We start from the raw sequence: 17920 nt of genomic DNA on the forward strand, positions 1-17920 counted from the left end.
AGTGAAAAGCAGCGTCTTGTCCCTGAGTCCAGCCCCCCAAGCAGCAGCAGCAGCCACAGCCCTGTTCTGGAGGGGAGGAGTCTCAGCCGGGGCTTCTAGCAATCGTAGCAGATGAATTGTGGCTTGAAATGGTTTGAAGGGGGTGGGGGAGAAACGGGCCCTCGTGCAGGTCCAGAAATGTACGCCAATGAGGCTGTTCTCTCCTTGTCAGAAATAAATCACAGCCTGGAAGAGTTCCCCAAATTCAGGGACTGGCTCCTCGAGGTGAAGATGCCAGAGCAGAGCAGGTGGGCCACAAGCCACACAAATCTTTTCGGGGATCCCTTTGCTGTAGGGCTTGTTGGAACATGAGACCCATTAGGAATGAGGAGGAGGTGGCGTCTGAGCATGGGCAGAGGACCTTTCCCTCTTACACATGTAACCTCACTCATCTGGGAGAGCCGGTGGGTGTTGTGGAGGAACAGTCAGCCTGGCCCCTCTGTGGAAATTTGCCGCTAAAGGGGCCCTAAATTTAGAATGCTTCTTTCTTTGGGGAAGGGGCAGGAACTGTTCTCCTGAAACTGTCTTAAAGAAACCTTTGCCAATTGCCTGGGGCGGGGGTGTCCCATTTTCACAATAGCCCTCCCCTGGCCTCTAAGGGCACTCTGGTAAAGAATGCCAGCTGTACCTGTGTAAATAAAGGGCGTCATTTTCGCCTCCTCTCCCAGCTTTTGTGCTCCCTCCAGCTTGCCCGTGAAGTCGGGGAGGGATGGGATGGGATCCCAGAGCAGGGAATGTTCTCAGTTGGTTGCGGACGGCTCTTGTTCTGTTCCCTTTGCTTTCTCCATTCACCTTGCCCTGCAGGTTTCACTCTGGCGGAGGACGGAGGGCGGGGAGTTCTGTCCCGGGAAAGGGAGGCATGCACGGGGCTGATCTTGTCTGCTCCTTGGTTCATTCCACAGGAGGAGGACTGGAGGAAGGCTGGAGGAAAACGACAGGAGGAGGACTGGAGGAAACTACAATTGCTTCGAGCTTTGTCCTGCAGGGTTTGGCATTTTTGTTTCAGCCAGAGACCACCATCTGGAGGCCTGAGGCTGGGAAAGAATATGGGAGGTGAGGCTATTGCAGGGACGTAGGTATAGTTTTTTTTATGGGGCAGGGTTCGGGGATGGGGCCACACCCCCACCTGCCCCTAGGGCATGGCCACGCCTCCCCAAGCCCTGCTCCTGGCCTACCGTTTATAAAAGCAGTTCTCCGAGGTCGGGGATGGCAGACCCTCCTGTCCTGCCCTCACCTGCCCCTCCCCTCTGGGCAGAGGCATAGAGGGAAAATGGAGCCTGGTGCTAAATCTGAGTTTTGCGGGGGGGGGGGGCAGGCAGCTGCTGTGATACTGGAATCCACCCCCAAACAGCATCACTGTAAGGAACCTGAAAGGACCAGACTTAAAGTAACTGTAACAGTTCTTTATTTCTTAAACTTCCAAGATGCACAATACAGGAAATGCAGACTCTGACCTTCCCCCACCAGATTGCTGCTTTTACGAGCTTTTCTGGCCCCCGCCCACAGCACACAGTAAAGTCCCCCAAAACTCCAGCCTCCAAAATAGGTTCTCACGCGAACAGAAAGTAAGGCTCCACACGCATACAGTAAGTACAGATAGGCAGCAAGGTTAACGATAACAGCGATCCTGGGCACGCAGCCCAGTACGAGGAATGTTACCAAGGCCAGGCTGGAGAACAGAAAACAGAAATCAACCCCCAACCTTACAATCACTTTCAATGGTGTTTAAACTAGAGAGCCCAAATTCTCCTTTTAAATCCACCTTAAAGGGAGAATCTGGGGTCCCTAGTTAAACAACATTGAAAGTGATGCTGTTTTGGGGTGGATTATCCCCCACCCTGAAACAGCATCACTTTCAATGTGGCGTAGTGGTTAAGAGCAGGTGCATTCTAATCTGGAGGAACCGGGTTTGATTCCCTGCTCTGCCACTTGAGCTGTGGAGGCTTATCTGGGGAATTCAGATTAGCCTGTGCACTCCCACACATGCCAGCTTGGGTGACCTTTGAGTCTCCTGCAGGATTTATATCCCAGGTTTGGTGAAGTTTGGTTCAGGGGGTCCAAAGTTATGGACCCTCAAAGATGTAGCCCCCATCTTCTATTGGCTCCCATTGGAAACAATGGAGGATGGGGGCACCCCCTTTGGGAGTCCATAACTTTGGACCCCCTGAACCAAACCTCACCAAACCCGGGTAGTATCAGGAGAGTCCCCCAAACAATGCGCCCCCTGCAGGCTAAAAACCGAAAAAGCACTAAAATGTTTTAAAAACCCACAAACGGGTGGGCGGAGCTTCGGACATGAATGGGGGGGGTTTCAAACCCGAGAACCCCCACCCCCTTACCTTCGTCCATGGTGAAGATCAAGTGGAAATAGTGAAACAAAAGCACTTGCTGGGGCAGGGAATGAAGCAACACCTCTGTGCTCATGACTGCATCTGACAAGGATGGGAATGTCCTTGGCCTTTGCAGAATGGGCCCAGAGAAAACAGAAACAGAGTGAGGACAGCAGGAAACAGCCTCCCTGTAAACTGGCTGGAGGCGAGAATCTCCCTTTATTTTCTCAGGTACAACATATTGAACGTTCAGTGCACCTGAGGGTCGCCTCTTGGGGATCCATGATTCCACAAGATAGCGTAAATATCCTGGTATCCTGGTACAAGGAATTGTGGAGGAGCAGAGAAGAGCCCATCTGGATCAAACCAATGTTCCATCTAGTCCAGGGGTCTGCAACCTGCGGCTCTCCAGATGTTCATGGACTACAATTCCCACCAATTGGCCATGCTGACAGGGGCTGATGGGAATTGTAGTCCATGAACATCTGGAGAGCCGCAGGTTGCAGACCCCTGATCTAGTCCATCATCCTGTCTCACACACTAGCCGACCAGTTATTCAGGAGGACCAACTGATGGGGTACAAAGGCCAAGGCATTCTCCAGATGCTGACTCCTGACATCAGAATTTAAAGGCTGACTGCCTCTGAATATGAAGGTTCCCTTTAGTCACCATGCATTTGGCACCATACCCCCACTCTCCCATAAAGTACAGTGGTTAAAGGAGAGGCAATACCATACTGTTTGTGTCTGGGAACAGCCCCAAGGAGGCCAAATACACTCAGGGCCTTTGAGCCTCAAGGTTAGTGGAAGAGGAAGTGCTCCTGCGTGGGGGTTCTCTATTATTCAGTCCCTTGCTGTGACGGCCATTCCTATCAAGCTGTTCCTCTACATCCACCAAGTGGCTTTTGGTCACTTCAAGAAATCACAGAGAGAGGACTAGTTGAACTGGAAGTCATATCTGGGGAAGAAATACTTCAGCATTTCGGAGCACAGCATCCATTTTTATTTTTGCAGAGATCCTCCCCGTCCCAAACAATGGTGGAGAGCCCAAGCATAGCAGCCTACAATTGACGCTGCTTTCACAGGCTGTTCATTCCCAGCCACACCATCTGCCTACGAATCCACGCTTGTTCATCTTCCGACTGCAGGACAGGAGATCCTGGCACAAAGGAAAGCTCTGATCATACAGTCTCACCCAGCTTCCATGAAGAAGGAGACTTTCAGCAGTGCATCTGAGAAAAAAGAGCAGATGAAAGTCCTAGCAAGCTCCAGCAGATGCAGAGCCCCTCCCTGAGTGAGGGCCAAGCAAATAAAGCCAAATCAACTCAGAAAGGATCCAATGGCTAATACCCAGAAAGCTGATACAAGGTAGTGATTAAGAGGCTGGATCAGATGTCTGACCTCTGCAGTGAACTCTTAGCCCCCCTCCCCACCACTAAATGGAGATTATCCTGCCTTACAGGACTGTTAACATATACTAAGTACTCGAAACATTCTAAATTGCTGTACAGTTTGCTATATAGTTATAGCAGCCTTAATAGCCCTGACCAGCCTGAAGTTGCCAGAGCTTAGAGGCTAAACAGGATTGGCCCTGGGTAGTACTTGAAATAGAAACTACCAAGGAACATCAGGGATGCTATGCTGAGGAAGACAATGGCAAAATAGTAATTGATCACAATAGGCAGGAGTCTTTCAATTTCTCTCTAATGCTCAGATTCTGGGGTCTCACACTGGCCTCCACACCCGTGAAGGCGAACTCCCCCTCATGGCTATGGTTACCTTCTACCACAGAGTGGCGGCTGTGCTGCAACACCTGCTCCCAGGCCGCTGGAAGAGTCTGCATCTTGGTCAAGTCTTCGTACTTGACCTGGAGGAGGAGCATCTTTACCTCCAGGTAGCTTTTCCAAGAGTTAAGGATGGCATAGAAGGAAGGGCCTAGGGAAGCTGGGACATAGGAAATATTGAACTCATGCCCTGTACAAATCAGAACGGCAAACAGAGGAAGAGATGGGTGGAGCCATCAAGAAATGCTGAATCCTGCTACTGCTGAAGGGTAGGTTATTTTGAAAGCACTGCAAGCCTGCCCCCCTGCCCCAGCTTTCTCAACTTATGAAGGGTGAACAGTGGAGAAAGGGCACAACACATATATTGCATGCCGATGGCTCCAGTTTCAAACATCTCTGTAACAAGCCCAGGACCCTGGCATACTGCAGCCATTCAGAGCGGAAGATACTGGGTTAGAATCGCCATTTCAAACAGTTAAAGATATTCCAACTGGGAAGGGCTTGAGGGCCTGCAGCGCTCTCCAGCACTGCACATAATCTACAGTCTGTCAGCACAGGACAAATGTTGTTTCCTTTTCCCTCCGTTGTCTGGCTCCAGAAAACATCAGGGGCATAACTCTTCCAAAGGATGCATGCCATGATAAAACCCTTCCACATCCAGCAGCCACTCCAACATATCTGCCAATGACGGGCAAAGCACCGAGCGCTGGAAAGCCCTCTCCTGACACAGGTCTTCTTGCTGCTCATAGAGCTGGAAAATAGACGCCACGTGAACACCAACGGCATCCCGCACGTGTTGCAGCTCAAGTCTGTATACAAAACAGAGAACACATCATGAAAATGCAGCTATATAGAGCAACTCTGGACATCATAGGAAGTTCCTACAGATTTGTTCCCCAAATCTGTATGTGCAAGCTCATTTGGAGATAAGGTGACTGCCACTTCCAGGGCAAGTCCAGCTGAATCTCTGTGGGTAATCCTTTCCTCAAGGACATTCCATGTCAGAACATGGAAGCTAAGCAATGCTGGCTATGGTTAATATCTGGACAGGAAACCAGCAAGCAAGTCCAAGGTTGTTACACTGAATAAGGAAAAGGCAAGCTACTTCTGCTCCTCTCTTGCCTTGAAAAAACCCATGAGGGGTTGCCAGGGGTTAGATGCACCTTGGAAGGACTTTCCCCCACTACAATGAATTTGTGTTGATTCACTGTGCTTCCCCACTTCCAGCAAATGGGACTCAGATTAACATTGTATGTCCAGCCTCAGTGATTTTGGACCGGAATGCCCTATGGATGGGGGCACCATGAGTCAGTTGTGCCTCAAAGGCACATTCTTCTTCAAGAAAAAATAGCACTTTTGAAATAACACAGTACATTGCAATGGGCTTGGATTGCTCATGTATGACATACTAAACCCTTGTTCATAGGGTGGACCTTGCTCACTAAATTGCTGTGATGAGATTTCTAAGCATGCTGAGAACTGCTCTACAAAAATTAGTCAGATTTATTTTAGTACTACCACAGTGATTTACACTGACAAAAGAAACAGCAACTACGTAGTTTATGATCATAGTAAAATTGGTGACTTTCAGTAGTCGCCTAATTCTTCTGATTAGCGTGCACAATTCCCCTCCTTGCACACCACATCACACCACACCACAGGTAGTCTTACAGTTTCCCCCATAGCTCCTCCAGCAAAGCTTCTGCTGCACATTGCTGGCGGCATCTGAGTCTCTCTGGTAGGCTTGAGAAGTCTCGCAGTGGGGTGTTGGCAAAGACCACTTTCTGGGATGCCTGCATCTGTTCTGCCAGATTGCTCAGCGAACCCAGAAGAGATGCACACGCAGCCAGGGCACTCTTCCAGGTCTCATGCTGTTCCTGGAGGGCACGAAAACACTTCTGCAGAGAACAGCGTAGGGGGTGAGGGAGAGAAGAGTCTTCTGAGGCCATCCTAGGAGCAAACAAATGGAACTGAGCTGAAATGAGCCATGCTCAGGAAGCTCCATAGTCTCTGGTATTCTCAAACCCCATCCAAAGAGGCAACATGTTAGGTTGTTCTGCCCATCTCTCCCAGTTTACAGGTTCTTTGCCTCTAGCTCCTCCCTCACCTAAAATTAGATAATGCAGCTGCCCTTCGTAGGGAACAGTTTATCCCATTTGTTTGATGCACTCCAGGCACATTTAGAGGGCTTGTACAGTGGAAGTTATGACTAAGCTGCTGGTTATGATAGCAGAGGGAATGTGCAAGTTGAGTTTTTTTCTAGATTTAGGTTGATATTAACCCCATTTTCTTCTGCATTTTATTTCTGCTTCCACCAATTTCTATGAGGAACATTTCCACGCTGGACTTTGTTGCCTCCCTGGCTGGGAGTTCGTTTGTTTTTTTCAGAGATGGAATCCCTGACTGGCATATGCTGCCCATCAAATATTAGACAAATAGCACAAAGTGCTACACTTTTAAATCAAAATTATAAGTCTGATTTACAAGGCAGGCACAGAAAGGCATTTGGCAATCCAAGAAATCAACTGAAACTGACCATTGGAAGCCACAAGACAAAGCATGCATAGGCACTGTTTGCCTGTGGGGAAAAGTAAGCAGCCTTATAGAGCTGGTGTTTGGGCACCCACAAGGGGAAAGGCAGCATTGGAAGACATGGCAGCACAGCAGGCTCATTAAATTCTGCTTTACAGACAGAGGAAACTCATCTTGCTTGCACTGACAAACAGAAAACAGCACCAACTCATCTTTATGATTCTCCAAATTAACATATAAATTTAAATCAATTGCCTTAAGTAAAAACTAAGAACCAAGAAGTGAGAAGGCAAAGGCTGGCACATGGGACTCTTCTGTGATTTTAACATGACACATAAACCTGACTTATTGCAAGTCAAACCCCTGGTACATCAAGGTCTTCACAGGAGAGTCTGATGATTATTCCAGTATATAATGTAATATACACATAACATATTTTCAGAGATGCATTAGTTGGTTAAATGTGACATCTTTTGTCCACAATTAATATATAAAATATTTTTATTGTTATGAAGTTTTATTCAATATCCAGATAGATTGCTAGTACTATTAAAACTGCATGAGACAGTTTGTCTACATAATGCATCTTCTGTTTACAAAAAGCAGCAGCCTGGCCAAGGTAACTGCTACAGCAACTCAGACAATTTCCTTGAACACCATGGACTCCTAGTGTGGAGAACACCGTGGTCAAGGTCTAGCATATTCTACCCCTTCTGCTCCCTGAATACCAACAATTCATTGTAGGGGACTGATTCAAGAGCACTTTAGTGGGGTTGCGGCATCGCCCAACTTGCCTGCATTAAAGGGCAGCTCTGCTCATCGCTGTTGCTGTAACGGCCTCTATATAAACAGATCGCTATCCTGCGGGAAACCCAGTACTAGCTGGGGCGGGGGCTGAGTGCTGCAATATTTGCTGCTAAGAGAGCCGGCGGATTCCTCTCCGTTCTGTGCCCATTGGCTGACGAAGTGCAACCCCAGGCAGGAAGTCATTGCAGGACGATGTCCACTTGGAGGGAATGAGGGGTGGGATGCAAGGGAAGGGAGGGAAGGGGACCCACCATCTGGACATGGCCCACCCACCCTAGCAGGGGGAGGGGAGGGAAGGGTGGCGTGCAAGGGAGGGGAGGGAAGGGGACCCGGCATCTGGACATGGCCCACCCACCCTAGCAGGGGGAGGGAGGGGTGGCATTCAAGGGAGGGTTGCGCTTTTGTGCTGAACAGTGAAAATACCGGAGTCTTCAGCGGTGCATCAGATGCCGATCAGGAACGGAGGTCTCCAGTTAAAGGTTGAGTGAGTCATTCCTCCCAGCCCCGCCGCTGCAGGGACATGCAGCACGGGCGCGAAGAGGCGAATATCCCACGACTAGTCTGGAAAAACCCCTGAGTCTCACCTTAGGACCCCGCGAGGTCCAACATTCGTACACTACTTTCGGCGCCGCAGTCATGACACACTTCCGGAGAGACTAGAGAGAGGCTTAGGCCTAGAGCGCTCTCCCGCTGCCTCTTCTTGGCCGCCGAACGAGACACCGGCAAACCTAGACTTAATCCTTCCGCCGGGCAGCTCTCTTTTCAAACTTTGGGAGGATGACACGCAGCCTGATGAAGAGTTCTGGCAAACCCGCCCCGTTTTGGGTTGTTTGGTTGAGGCAGCGACGGGGCTTCTATCATTTGCCCCCCTCTCCCACCTTATTTCGTGTTGGTAATAAACATGATTCTGATCACTTGTCGCCATCAGGTGTTAGATTGTTTTTAGTACTGAAATTTAATTTATTACGAATTGCTGAAGGCCGCCCTGAGCCCGTAAAGGGAAGGGCAGCATATACAACAAATAATAAATAATATAAACACATAGCATTACCGATAACTGGGCTGGGCGGCCCTCGGTATTCCTTGGAGGCCTCCTATGCAAATACTAGCCAGGGGTGAGACGGAGACAGTGTGACTATGATCATGATCAGTCAACAAGTTTCCATGGCAGAGTGGGGATTTCAACCAGAATTTACCAGATCCCAGTCCAACATCCCATTTGGCATCTCTGGAAGGTGCAGAGCTTCCTCCCACAGTTGTTGGCACCTGGTGGCCTCCTTAGTGGTAAAATGTCTGCTTTTCAAGTAACAGTAACGCATTGGTTGTATTGTGTTTATTATGAAATGTTGAAGGCCACCCTGAGCCCGTGAAGGGAAGGGCGGCATACACAACAAATAATAAATAATATAAACACATAGCATTGCCGATAACTGGGCTGTAGAAGGAAATAGTACGATATAGCCTGATCTTGGAAGCCAAGCATGGTTGGTACTTGGATGGGATACCACTAAGGGGGAAGGCAGCAACATGAATCACCTCTGCTTCTCACTTGCCTTAAAAGCCCTTTACTGGGGTCACCAACAGTCAGTGTCGACTTAAGGACACACATACATAACAAGTATGTGAATGGTGTCCTGATTTTTGGGTTCGGGACCACTGCTCCTGACTCTTACACAGCACTGCACAGGCAGCTTGGCTGAGTGTACTTTGTGCCCACTGGGCATTTGCTTTGTGGACCAGCTTTTAGAAATACTCATTTAAGTCAGAGCCCCTCATCTATCTCTTGTGCTCATAACAAAGTGAAGAAGGAAGAAATGGTGATTACACTGAAGAGAACACTGGTGTTTTGAGAGACCAAGCTTGTAAGCCACTGAGGTACCTATGCAACTAATATGCCTTTATATTGTCAAAGGCTTTCACGGCTGGACTCAACTAGTTGTGGTGGGCTTTCCGGGCTGTGTGGCTGTGGTCTGGTAGATCTTGTTCCTAATGTTTCGCCTGTATCTGTGGCTGGCATCTTCAGAGGTATATTACAGAGAGAGGTCTGTTATACACTGTGTCCGGTAACTGGACACAGTGTATAACAGACTTCTCTCTGTGATACCCCTCTGAAGATGCCAGCCACAGATACAGGCGAAACATTAGGAACAAGATCTACCAGACCACGGCCACATGGCCCGGAAAACCCACAACAACCGAATATGCTTTTGCTTACTGTGACTTCCTCATAGGAGACAAAAAGAGTTGCCCCCTCCTTATAACTGGCAAACTAGATAGCTGCTGGTACAAACACACACAAAAGACCAGGAGCACCATAAAGACTCACTAATACTCATTGCAGGGTGAGCTTTCATGAGTCAGAGCTATTTCCTCAGATACAGTGGGTAGAACAAAAATAATTTCCTTCATTTTTGCACAGAAAAGAACAGAAGGGGGAAAGAGAAAGGAATTAAGCAGAGAGGCCTGGTTTGTGAAACTGCAGGGTTTGATTTTTATCCCCCCCCCCCCCAAACACACACACACACACGCTTTAATATATCTGTGAAGTCACTGGGAGAGGTCCTTAGGAGGTTTGGTTTGCAGTGTGGATGACACCCAGCAAATTCCCGCCCTACCACTTCATTCTCAGAAAGCTGATGGTTTAAACCGGTGTTTGAAGTCTGTAATGGGTTGGACAAAAGTAAACAAACTCAAACTTAATTCTGTTAAGGCAGAGGTGCTCTGGGTGGGGAGAAAAGCAGATCAGGGACTTCTGATCTCTCCCCTTGAAAAGCAGCTGGGAGTGCTCCAGTGGTTAGGATTGCTTTTGCCCAGCTCAAGTGGGTATGCTGCCTGCACTCATATCTGGCTATAATTACATTCATTTATTTTGACATGTTTTAGTTACATCTAGACTGGCCTGTTGCAATGTGCTCTACTTGGAGCTACCCTTAAAAAGTGTTCAGAAGCTGCAGCTTGTGCAGAGTGCTATGGATAGACTGCTGGTTGGAGCCAGTAACCGGGATCATGTGACTCTAATACTATAGCGATTACATTGGCTTCTGATCTGTTCCCCGGACCAATTCAAAGTGTTGATTTTGACCTTTAAAGCCCTATATGACTTGGGACTGGGACAGCTGAAGGACCGTCTTCTTCCATAAGCTCTTACCTGGGAAATACAATCACAGGGAAAAGCCCTCTTGACAATTCCATTGACCAAAGAAGCTCATCTCATAGGTGCATGAAACAGGGCCTTTCGGTGGCAGCCTCATGATTATGGAACAAACTCCCCAGGGATCTTTAGAAGGCAGCTGAAGATGGTCTTATTTGTGACTGCATTTGATTAGTTTCAGCTCTTCTGCTTAATGGCGCTTTTCAATTGTTGATTTTAAATTGGTGGGTTTTATGTATTTTACTACGTTCTGTTGTTTGCACTGTAAACCACCTTGAGTTCCTGCAAAGTAGACAAGCAACTAATAGACATTTCAAACAAATAATAGATAAATTAGGTGCCATGCTATATGCTGGGGGATTGATCCACTTGAATAGCTTATGAATAATGAGAGGGGCCAGAAGTTCTTGTCGAAGCAGCGGCTTACACACGAGTAGGACACCTTGAAGGGTGCAATGCAAACAAGAACCGAAAGACACACAGTCACCATGCAGTTCTGTTTATTTGCTAACTACCATCAAAGTGCGCCGCCAGACACAGGTGTTTCCGAGCTCCTTTATTAGGTTGGCTAGTGCTCTGAAGTTCATATGGCCAAACACACGATGGTAATAATGTATGCATTGGTCATGAGGAGGAACATTTGATACTGACACATTTGCTACCTTCTCAGACATACAGACAGTACTCATACCACTGTGTTCTAAGTAATACAAGCCATTTAACAGTTTCCCTTGCGCATACACAACACCATTCTTAGATATGGTACATGCTTGTTCAGCAAAAGTAACAACATACCCATCTGTCGTCATTTTAGCGACGCTAAGCAAACAGTATTCAAACAGGGGCGCATAGAGGACGTTTTTAATATGTCCATGCAAAGCAGGTACGTAAGCTGTTCCTTGCTTCTCCACAGAGGCTGGAGTCCCGTTTGCCAAACACACATGTTTGATGTCTGCGGTACGTTGATCCTCTGTCAGCAAATGCTCACGGTTCACAATGTGCATAGAACAGGCAGAGTCAATGAGCCAAGTTCCATCTCTGTCCTTGTCGTTGCACGTGACCAAAAAAGCAGACGAAGAAGAGGCAGAGTCCCCTCTCCCAGGACCCTTCTTCTGTCTCTGTTTGGGCTTACGTCGGTCCAGCACTTTCACGCATGCTCTTGCCAGGTGGCCAGGAGCTCCACACCGGTAGCAACGCCTGGTCGCACAAACAGCAGGCAAGACGGACGAACTCTCAGGAGTTGGTTCCCTCTGAGGCTCGGCAACGCTCTTCTGGAATTCCCTCTGTCGCTCGCAATCCAGCAGCTTCGAGGTGACGTAGTCCAGAGTTAAGACGGCATCCGCAACCGTCTGGAGGCTGCTGACCAACGACTCCCATGATTCGTCCAGCGACGAAATCAGCAGGTAGGCTTTATGTGAGTCCTCATAACGCAGCCCACGGTCAGCCAGCTCAGAAAATAAAGACCTCATTTTCTGTAGGTGCTCAGAGACGGAGTCACCTTTCCGTAGCCTGAGGTGATGCAACTGTCTTGTTAGTAAGACTTTCACTCCGACAGACTCACGCTGGTAGACGTCCCTGAGCAAGTTCCAGCATTCCGATGCAGACGCTGCGTCCTTGATATACAGCAGCTGGGAGCTCTCCACTGCCAGGATGATGGATGCTCTCGCCCGCTCCTCAGCTCTAATCTGAAAAGCGGAGGGCTGCGCGGGGAGTGGCGTCTCAACAAATGTCCACAAATCCTCACACAGAAGATAAGCTTTCATCTTCAAACACCAGGTCACATAGTTGTGCTCTGTCAGCCGCTCGAAAGGCAAGCCAGCAAAAGACGCAGCCATAGTGCAGCCGTAAACTGTTTCGCACACAGCAACAAAAACAGTTACTCGCGTGTAAGGGCAGAATCTGGGCCCATAACCTGTCGAAGCAGCGGCTTACACGCGAGTAGGACACCTTGAAGGGTGCAATGCAAACAAGAACCGAAAGACACACAGTCACCGTGCAGTTCTGTTTATTTGCTAACTACCATCAAAGTGCTCCGCCAGACACAGGTGTTTCCGAGCTCTTTTCACTCAGTGGTCTGTGCCAACTAATATACAAAACAGGTGCCAATCCGATGCCCATGCCTTCTCAGTGTTTGCACACGTTACCCAGTTATGCACACAGCCCTGATATGCACACGGCACTTGCAGGAGGGAGTGTCCACCTGTCATTTAGATCATGTCCCATCTAAACACATGTTCTGACAGTTCTCTCACAATGTGGTAAAGATAAAAGTGCAATAAATTTAGATTACATAAACTAATTAGGGAGACAGTGTGAAGATTTAAACATTCCCATATCCTGGAAAAGTACATACCTTAAGAAGAGATTTAGTCAGATGAAAGTCTCTATCTGTGCTTAAAGGAGAAATGAGGCAAGGCTTTCGAATGCCAAGCCAGCTTCCAGCATGAAAATCTGCGATATCTCAAACTTCTGTACTTTCCAAAACTTGGTCTCCTGACCTAGATCCAAGTATGCAGTCCAGGATGAATACTGTGCAGCTGTTAGGCACATACAGTCAGGTGTGCTTGCTTTATCAATAATTTCTAAGAATCATCCTAGAACCTCATCACTGAAGGGCCAGTGTTTTATGCCAGATCAAATTTCAGCACAGTTTAGTCCAGGACAGCATCTCTTTCTACAAAATCCTTTTCTCATCTGCCCAGATCAGAGAGGTTTCATCTGTGATTTCACAGGCAGGAAGTGAACCATGAGGACAGCAATGGAAATCTTGGGCATTAAGGAAACCAAGCAGGAAAGAGTAACCAATTATATCTGAGGCAGTAGGAGAGGCCAGGAGGATGGAGTAGAGTCCTGATTTGTCAGGGATTTTGGTTAAAGCAGTATCAGTGCAGTGAAGGGGATGAAAGTCAGTTTCTAAAGACCTGAGACGAAACAAAGAATAACCAATATGCCCTAAGATATTGTACAGGAAATGAACAGGGAGGATAGATTAAAGGATGGCTTTTAGAGAATTAAGGAAATGAGTGAACATGGGAAGGAAGGACCCAGAGGAGACAGTCAGGAGGATTGAAGGAAATATATGGAAGAGAGGGATGCGGGCAACAGGAGAGTCTGCTGACTGACTGAGAAGAGGGAACCACCTTAACTGTGGATTTCTGGCATTCAGCTCCAACCTGGTGAAGCTGATTAATAGCAAAGGGGGGGAAAGATCTGCAGGAGCAGCACATCACACCTCCTTTGATCCAGGGCTTTAACTCCTCTTCCCAGGGGGAGGTCACATGGCAGGAAGAATGCAGGCAGAGGCAACTTTTCACACAGTTTCCGTTTTAATTACACTTGGCCAAGTGCAGCCTGTTACATGCTATGGGCCACGTCTGCTCAGCAGAGGTGGCTTAAAAACAGATTGGTCCCTAACTAAGGGGTATATTCCCAAATACATTTTTCAGTTCCTGGTATCCAGGTTGCCCTTGCTGTCTCCCCACCCCACCCCTGGGCCTTCCAATCCACATCCATGGCCAAGGACCAGAGCAAACATTTGTCCCTTTGCTCCTTCATAAACAAGTCCACTGACAGCAGTTTCCTGGAGAGCCACCAAACACTCAGTTGCACAAACAGGATGAATTTTATAAACCAGATGACTCAGCTGTCAAACCATGCTTCTTTACCAGGACTTCAACAGTCTGGGTAAGTGCACTATGAAAAAATAGCAAGAGAGAGAGAAAGGAGTGAGAATAGAATAACCTGTTTCATGTCAGTATTCTTTCTTACTTTAAATATTTATTAGTGCCTCAAAATCTTTCCGACACCAGAAATGCACACAAAGGACAAAAATAATCAAATTACAAAATACTTATTCTACAGAGACTTCCAGTTTCTTTTGTACCCAATATTAACTCTAAAAGCAATTTTAGAACTCATTAAACCACCTAAATAAAATTAGATCTCTAGTCCCGTTACTGATAAAAGTCTCACTTTTATCTATTTTTTTACAATCCTTAACCTTCAAAACCACTAACCATCAATTTATTTTTTCAGTTTTATCTAAATATTCTACCAATAGGGTTTCCAACTGTCAAAAAACTTAGTCCTGTGCTTTGAGTAACAAAGCTATCTCTGCCAACTCTAATACCTTCACCCATAATTCTTCAACTGTGGGAATAACTGGAATTTTCCATTTCTGTGTACATAATATATTCTTGCTGCTGCTGTCATATATAAAAATAAAGTTCCATATTTTCTTTCCAGAGATCTATCCATAAGTGCCTTAAACCTTAGGTTTCATTTGTATATTTGGCTTTAAAATATTTTGAATTATGCTATGTATTGAGCTCCAAAATTCCTTAGCTTTTCCACAAGTCCACCATAAGTGACGAGAAGTTCCTTTTTGGTGTTTGCATGTCCAGCAATTATTTGAAAATTTTTATACATCCTTGCCAGTTTGTCCAGTGCCATATGCCAATGTTACATCATTGTATAAATGACATAAGAGAGAGGAGTGAGTGAGAAGTGAATAATCTCAATTTTCAGTATTAGTTCTTAATGTAGACAGCACCAATATTGTGCTAAATTCTGATCTCTGGAAATCTGAACCCAGGTCTCCCAAGTCTAAGCCGATGAGCAGGTTAGAAAGGAGGATGCCACATGTGCCTCAGTTGAGCGAGCAAGCAAGAGCAAACACAGTGGTTTGTGAGCAGTCATTTCAGAGTGCTCACTTGGGCTCCCAATATTGCAGAAGGTTGCATAATCCCACCCGCTTTGATTGCAGTGCAAGGAGCCAGAAAGCAGTCTGAAAAGCCTCTAAAAAGCAAAACAGGAGAAAAAGTTGATACCAAAGAAGCAGCAAAGATCGATCAATCAATAAAGCACTGGGGAAAAGGACTGCATTTTTTTCCTTCAAAAGGCAAGTTCTGAGCATACACTTTGGGAGGCCTTACCAGCCTGGACGAATAACCTTGAACTTGCCAGGGACAGAGAGGTCGACCACTGTGGAGCCCAGACGGCACTCTGGTCTCTGCAAGTCCCCAATCGGGCCTCCATCCACCACCAGTGCTAGATGAGGCCAAAGCTCTTTGAATTCCTGGAAGGAAGAGGGACAGAAGCATCTACACATTAAATGTACAGGTTGAGAATAAAGAAATGGCTAAGGGAACAGAAATATTAACTTTGAAAAGTACCCATCCAAAGGTACCAAATGACAGAAATAGTTTTATTGCAGTGAAATGGCTTTACTGTAAGTCTTAAAGGGAATGCTTGCCCCTCTCAGTGGCTCAACATGGGATGGAAGAGAGACCCATCCTGCACCTAGTGACACAACCTTTTTAGAAATTTTGAAGCCATGAGAAAAAGGCAAGATTCTCCCTATGGAAATGTACAGAAAAACTGAAATACATGCAATACTGACTTTACCAAACCTACCTTTACAATACTGCTTTAACGTAACACACATCACTTATTTCCAGCTCAACAAATATAACTGTGTTCCCAATTACTTGAGAGTAAATATGTTTTCCATAACTAAAATTATCACCAGTAAAGAGAGTGTCTGCACTGCATACAGATTCTAGTTTCTGCAGTCTAAGTGGTATGAAAAAATAGAAGCTGAAACCAGAAAAACCCAATTACTTAGAAAATGAAAAAGCTTAATATACAGAATTCTAGCCAAACTTAGGCCCCTTCCGCACACATAAAATGATGCGTTTTCAAACCTCTTTCACAACTGTTTGCAAGTGGATTTTGCTATTCCGCACAGCTTCAAAGAGCACTGAAAGCAGTTTGAAAGTGCATTATTCTGCATGTGCGGAATGAGCCTCAGTCACAGATAAACAATAAGTTTTGTAAATATGTTGTGTGTCTACAACACTTGGGAATTAATATTCTAGGATGTACATTTTGATACATATCTTTACCCTACACTTTATGAGAAAATGCTTGCTTGTTCCAAAAGAAAAAAAGTGTTGGAGTGGTTTTTTGGGGGGTTAACTTCTGGAAACTCCCCCTCACTCTTCTCCGGGTCTTCTCTTTTCTCTTCACACTCTCAGTTCCTCCCTAGGACTTCAGAAGGCCCTTACCGTGACTGTCAGGCTGCTTTTCTGGGAGCTGATGTTTGCACTTGTTAAAGCCAAGGGGGTGGCACATACTCTGGCCAGCTCCTTGATGAACCAGTGATCAGGGACACGAACACCAACTAGCTGTGAGGGAAAAGGAAGGGGCAGTCACAGTCAAGTCTACCAAAAGCATCTGCACATGATAATTGTGTGTGTGTGTGTGTGTGTGTGTGTGCTGTGTCATTATCCCACCCTGCCAGGCAGTATAATTTGCTATTTCACCTACTAATCCCACATCAATTATTATTTGTCTCAGCCAGATCTGAAGGAGGACTCCTTCCAAAAGCAAACTCAGACTCACAGATGTGAAGGGGTTGAGGTCTGGGTTGAGAGCTTGGGAACGCTCTAGAACCAGCGTAACGGGCCCTGGCAGAAGATCATGAAGGAGCTGGTCAGGTACAGCCAGCTTACAGTACCTGCCAGGGAGGAAGAAAGAAGGGCTCAGAGAAAAAGGAATGCATTTAGGAACAGCAGCCTCCCAGAATTGCAACAGCCTCCAGCCTGGGGTCAGTTTATTTCCGGAGGCAAAGGCAGTTTTAGAAGTCGCACTCCAGGGAAGGTATCTCTGCTGAGGTCTTTCCCCAGGAGTTGGCAACCCCATCCGCGGGCCGCGCGTCCCCACCTGTGCACCTGGTCCACGTCGGCTAGGCAGATAGCCAGCGGCTTCGCGCCGTCGCGCCCCTTCAGCTGGTAGACTGCCCGCAGGGCGCGCGAGTCCTCCGCCAGGCAGGCGATGCCGTAGAGGGTGTCGGTGGGCACGGCCACCAGGCCCCCCTCGCGCAGAGCGGCGACGGCCGAAGACAAGGCGCGCTCTCGGCCTGGCGGGGACACAACAGGAGAGGGAGCCAGACAGCGCCGGTCGGACCCCGGACCCACCCGCCCGGGAGGAAGAGGGGAGCCCGCCTGCATGGCCCTCTCACTAACCTTGCGCGCTCGGCCCGACCAGCGGAAGGAGGGGAATGGCGGCTGCTGCAGAGCCGCTCCAGGCGGCCCCTTCACCGCTCACCGCACCTGCCAGCGCCCACACCGCCCGGCGCCTTACCCTGCCCAGCATGCGGAAGCCGCTTCCGGCGCAAACAACAGATACGCTTCCGGTAGAACCAACAATAGACGCTAGCCTAGAGTGGTTCCTTGGCATGTTCCAAACCAGCGTAAAATGATTCCCCTCCCCCCC

At 47.5% G+C, this 17920-nt stretch overlaps 2 protein-coding genes across 6 annotated transcripts; both read right to left on the reverse strand.

Moving 5' to 3' along the window:
- Window positions 1–3348: 3348 nt before the first annotated feature.
- On the reverse strand, window positions 3349–8211 carry LG06H1orf109 (linkage group 06 C1orf109 homolog). Of its 5 annotated transcripts, XM_048501808.1 has the most exons (5): window positions 7915–8176; window positions 5824–6102; window positions 4785–4961; window positions 4148–4266; window positions 3349–3600 (listed from the first exon to the last, which is right to left on the reverse strand). In XM_048501808.1, the coding sequence occupies exons 2-5, from the start codon at window positions 6099–6101 to the stop codon at window positions 3560–3562; spliced, it is 615 nt and encodes a 204-aa protein (XP_048357765.1). In that variant the 5' UTR covers window position 6102; window positions 7915–8176; the 3' UTR covers window positions 3349–3559. The 5 variants fall into 5 exon arrangements, with proteins under 5 accessions (XP_048357765.1, XP_048357763.1, XP_048357761.1 ...); XM_048501806.1 differs by having other exon boundaries at window positions 3349–4266; window positions 5824–6122; window positions 7915–8211; XM_048501804.1 differs by having other exon boundaries at window positions 3349–4266; window positions 8076–8209.
- A 5738-nt stretch (window positions 8212–13949) lies between these two features.
- YRDC (yrdC N6-threonylcarbamoyltransferase domain containing) lies at window positions 13950–17819 on the reverse strand. Its single transcript, XM_048502217.1, has 6 exons — window positions 17671–17819; window positions 17369–17564; window positions 17048–17162; window positions 16711–16830; window positions 15577–15719; window positions 13950–14335 (listed from the first exon to the last, which is right to left on the reverse strand). Exons 1-6 carry the CDS (start codon window positions 17798–17800, stop codon window positions 14266–14268), a joined length of 774 nt encoding a protein of 257 aa, XP_048358174.1. The 5' UTR covers window positions 17801–17819; the 3' UTR covers window positions 13950–14265.
- Between the last annotated feature and the right edge of the window lie 101 nt (window positions 17820–17920).

The sequence above is a fragment of the Sphaerodactylus townsendi genome, linkage group LG06 (assembly GCF_021028975.2).
Source record: "Sphaerodactylus townsendi isolate TG3544 linkage group LG06, MPM_Stown_v2.3, whole genome shotgun sequence".
Lineage (NCBI taxonomy): Eukaryota > Metazoa > Chordata > Lepidosauria > Squamata > Sphaerodactylidae > Sphaerodactylus > Sphaerodactylus townsendi.

What these genes read in the sequence shown, in the direction of transcription:
- YRDC (XM_048502217.1), bottom strand. Translation starts at nt 17,800, where the DNA reads ATGCTGGGCAGGGTAAGGCGCCGGGCGGTGTGGGCGCTGGCAGGTGCG. An exon ending in GGTCGGGCCGAGCGCGCAAG is followed by an intron (nt 17,565 to 17,670) that starts GTTAGTGAGAGG and finishes TGTCCCCGCCAG; the next exon opens with GCCGAGAGCGCGCCTTGTCT. An exon ending in GACGTGGACCAGGTGCACAG is followed by an intron (nt 17,163 to 17,368) that starts GTGGGGACGCGC and finishes CCTCCCTGGCAG; the next exon opens with GTACTGTAAGCTGGCTGTAC.
- LG06H1orf109 (XM_048501806.1), bottom strand. Translation starts at nt 6,101, where the DNA reads ATGGCCTCAGAAGACTCTTCTCTCCCTCACCCCCTACGCTGTTCTCTG. An exon ending in GAGGAGCTATGGGGGAAACT is followed by an intron (nt 4,962 to 5,823) that starts GTAAGACTACCT and finishes TTTTGTATACAG; the next exon opens with ACTTGAGCTGCAACACGTGC. An exon ending in GAAGGGTTTTATCATGGCAT is followed by an intron (nt 4,267 to 4,784) that starts GCATCCTTTGGA and finishes CTCTTGGAAAAG; the next exon opens with CTACCTGGAGGTAAAGATGC.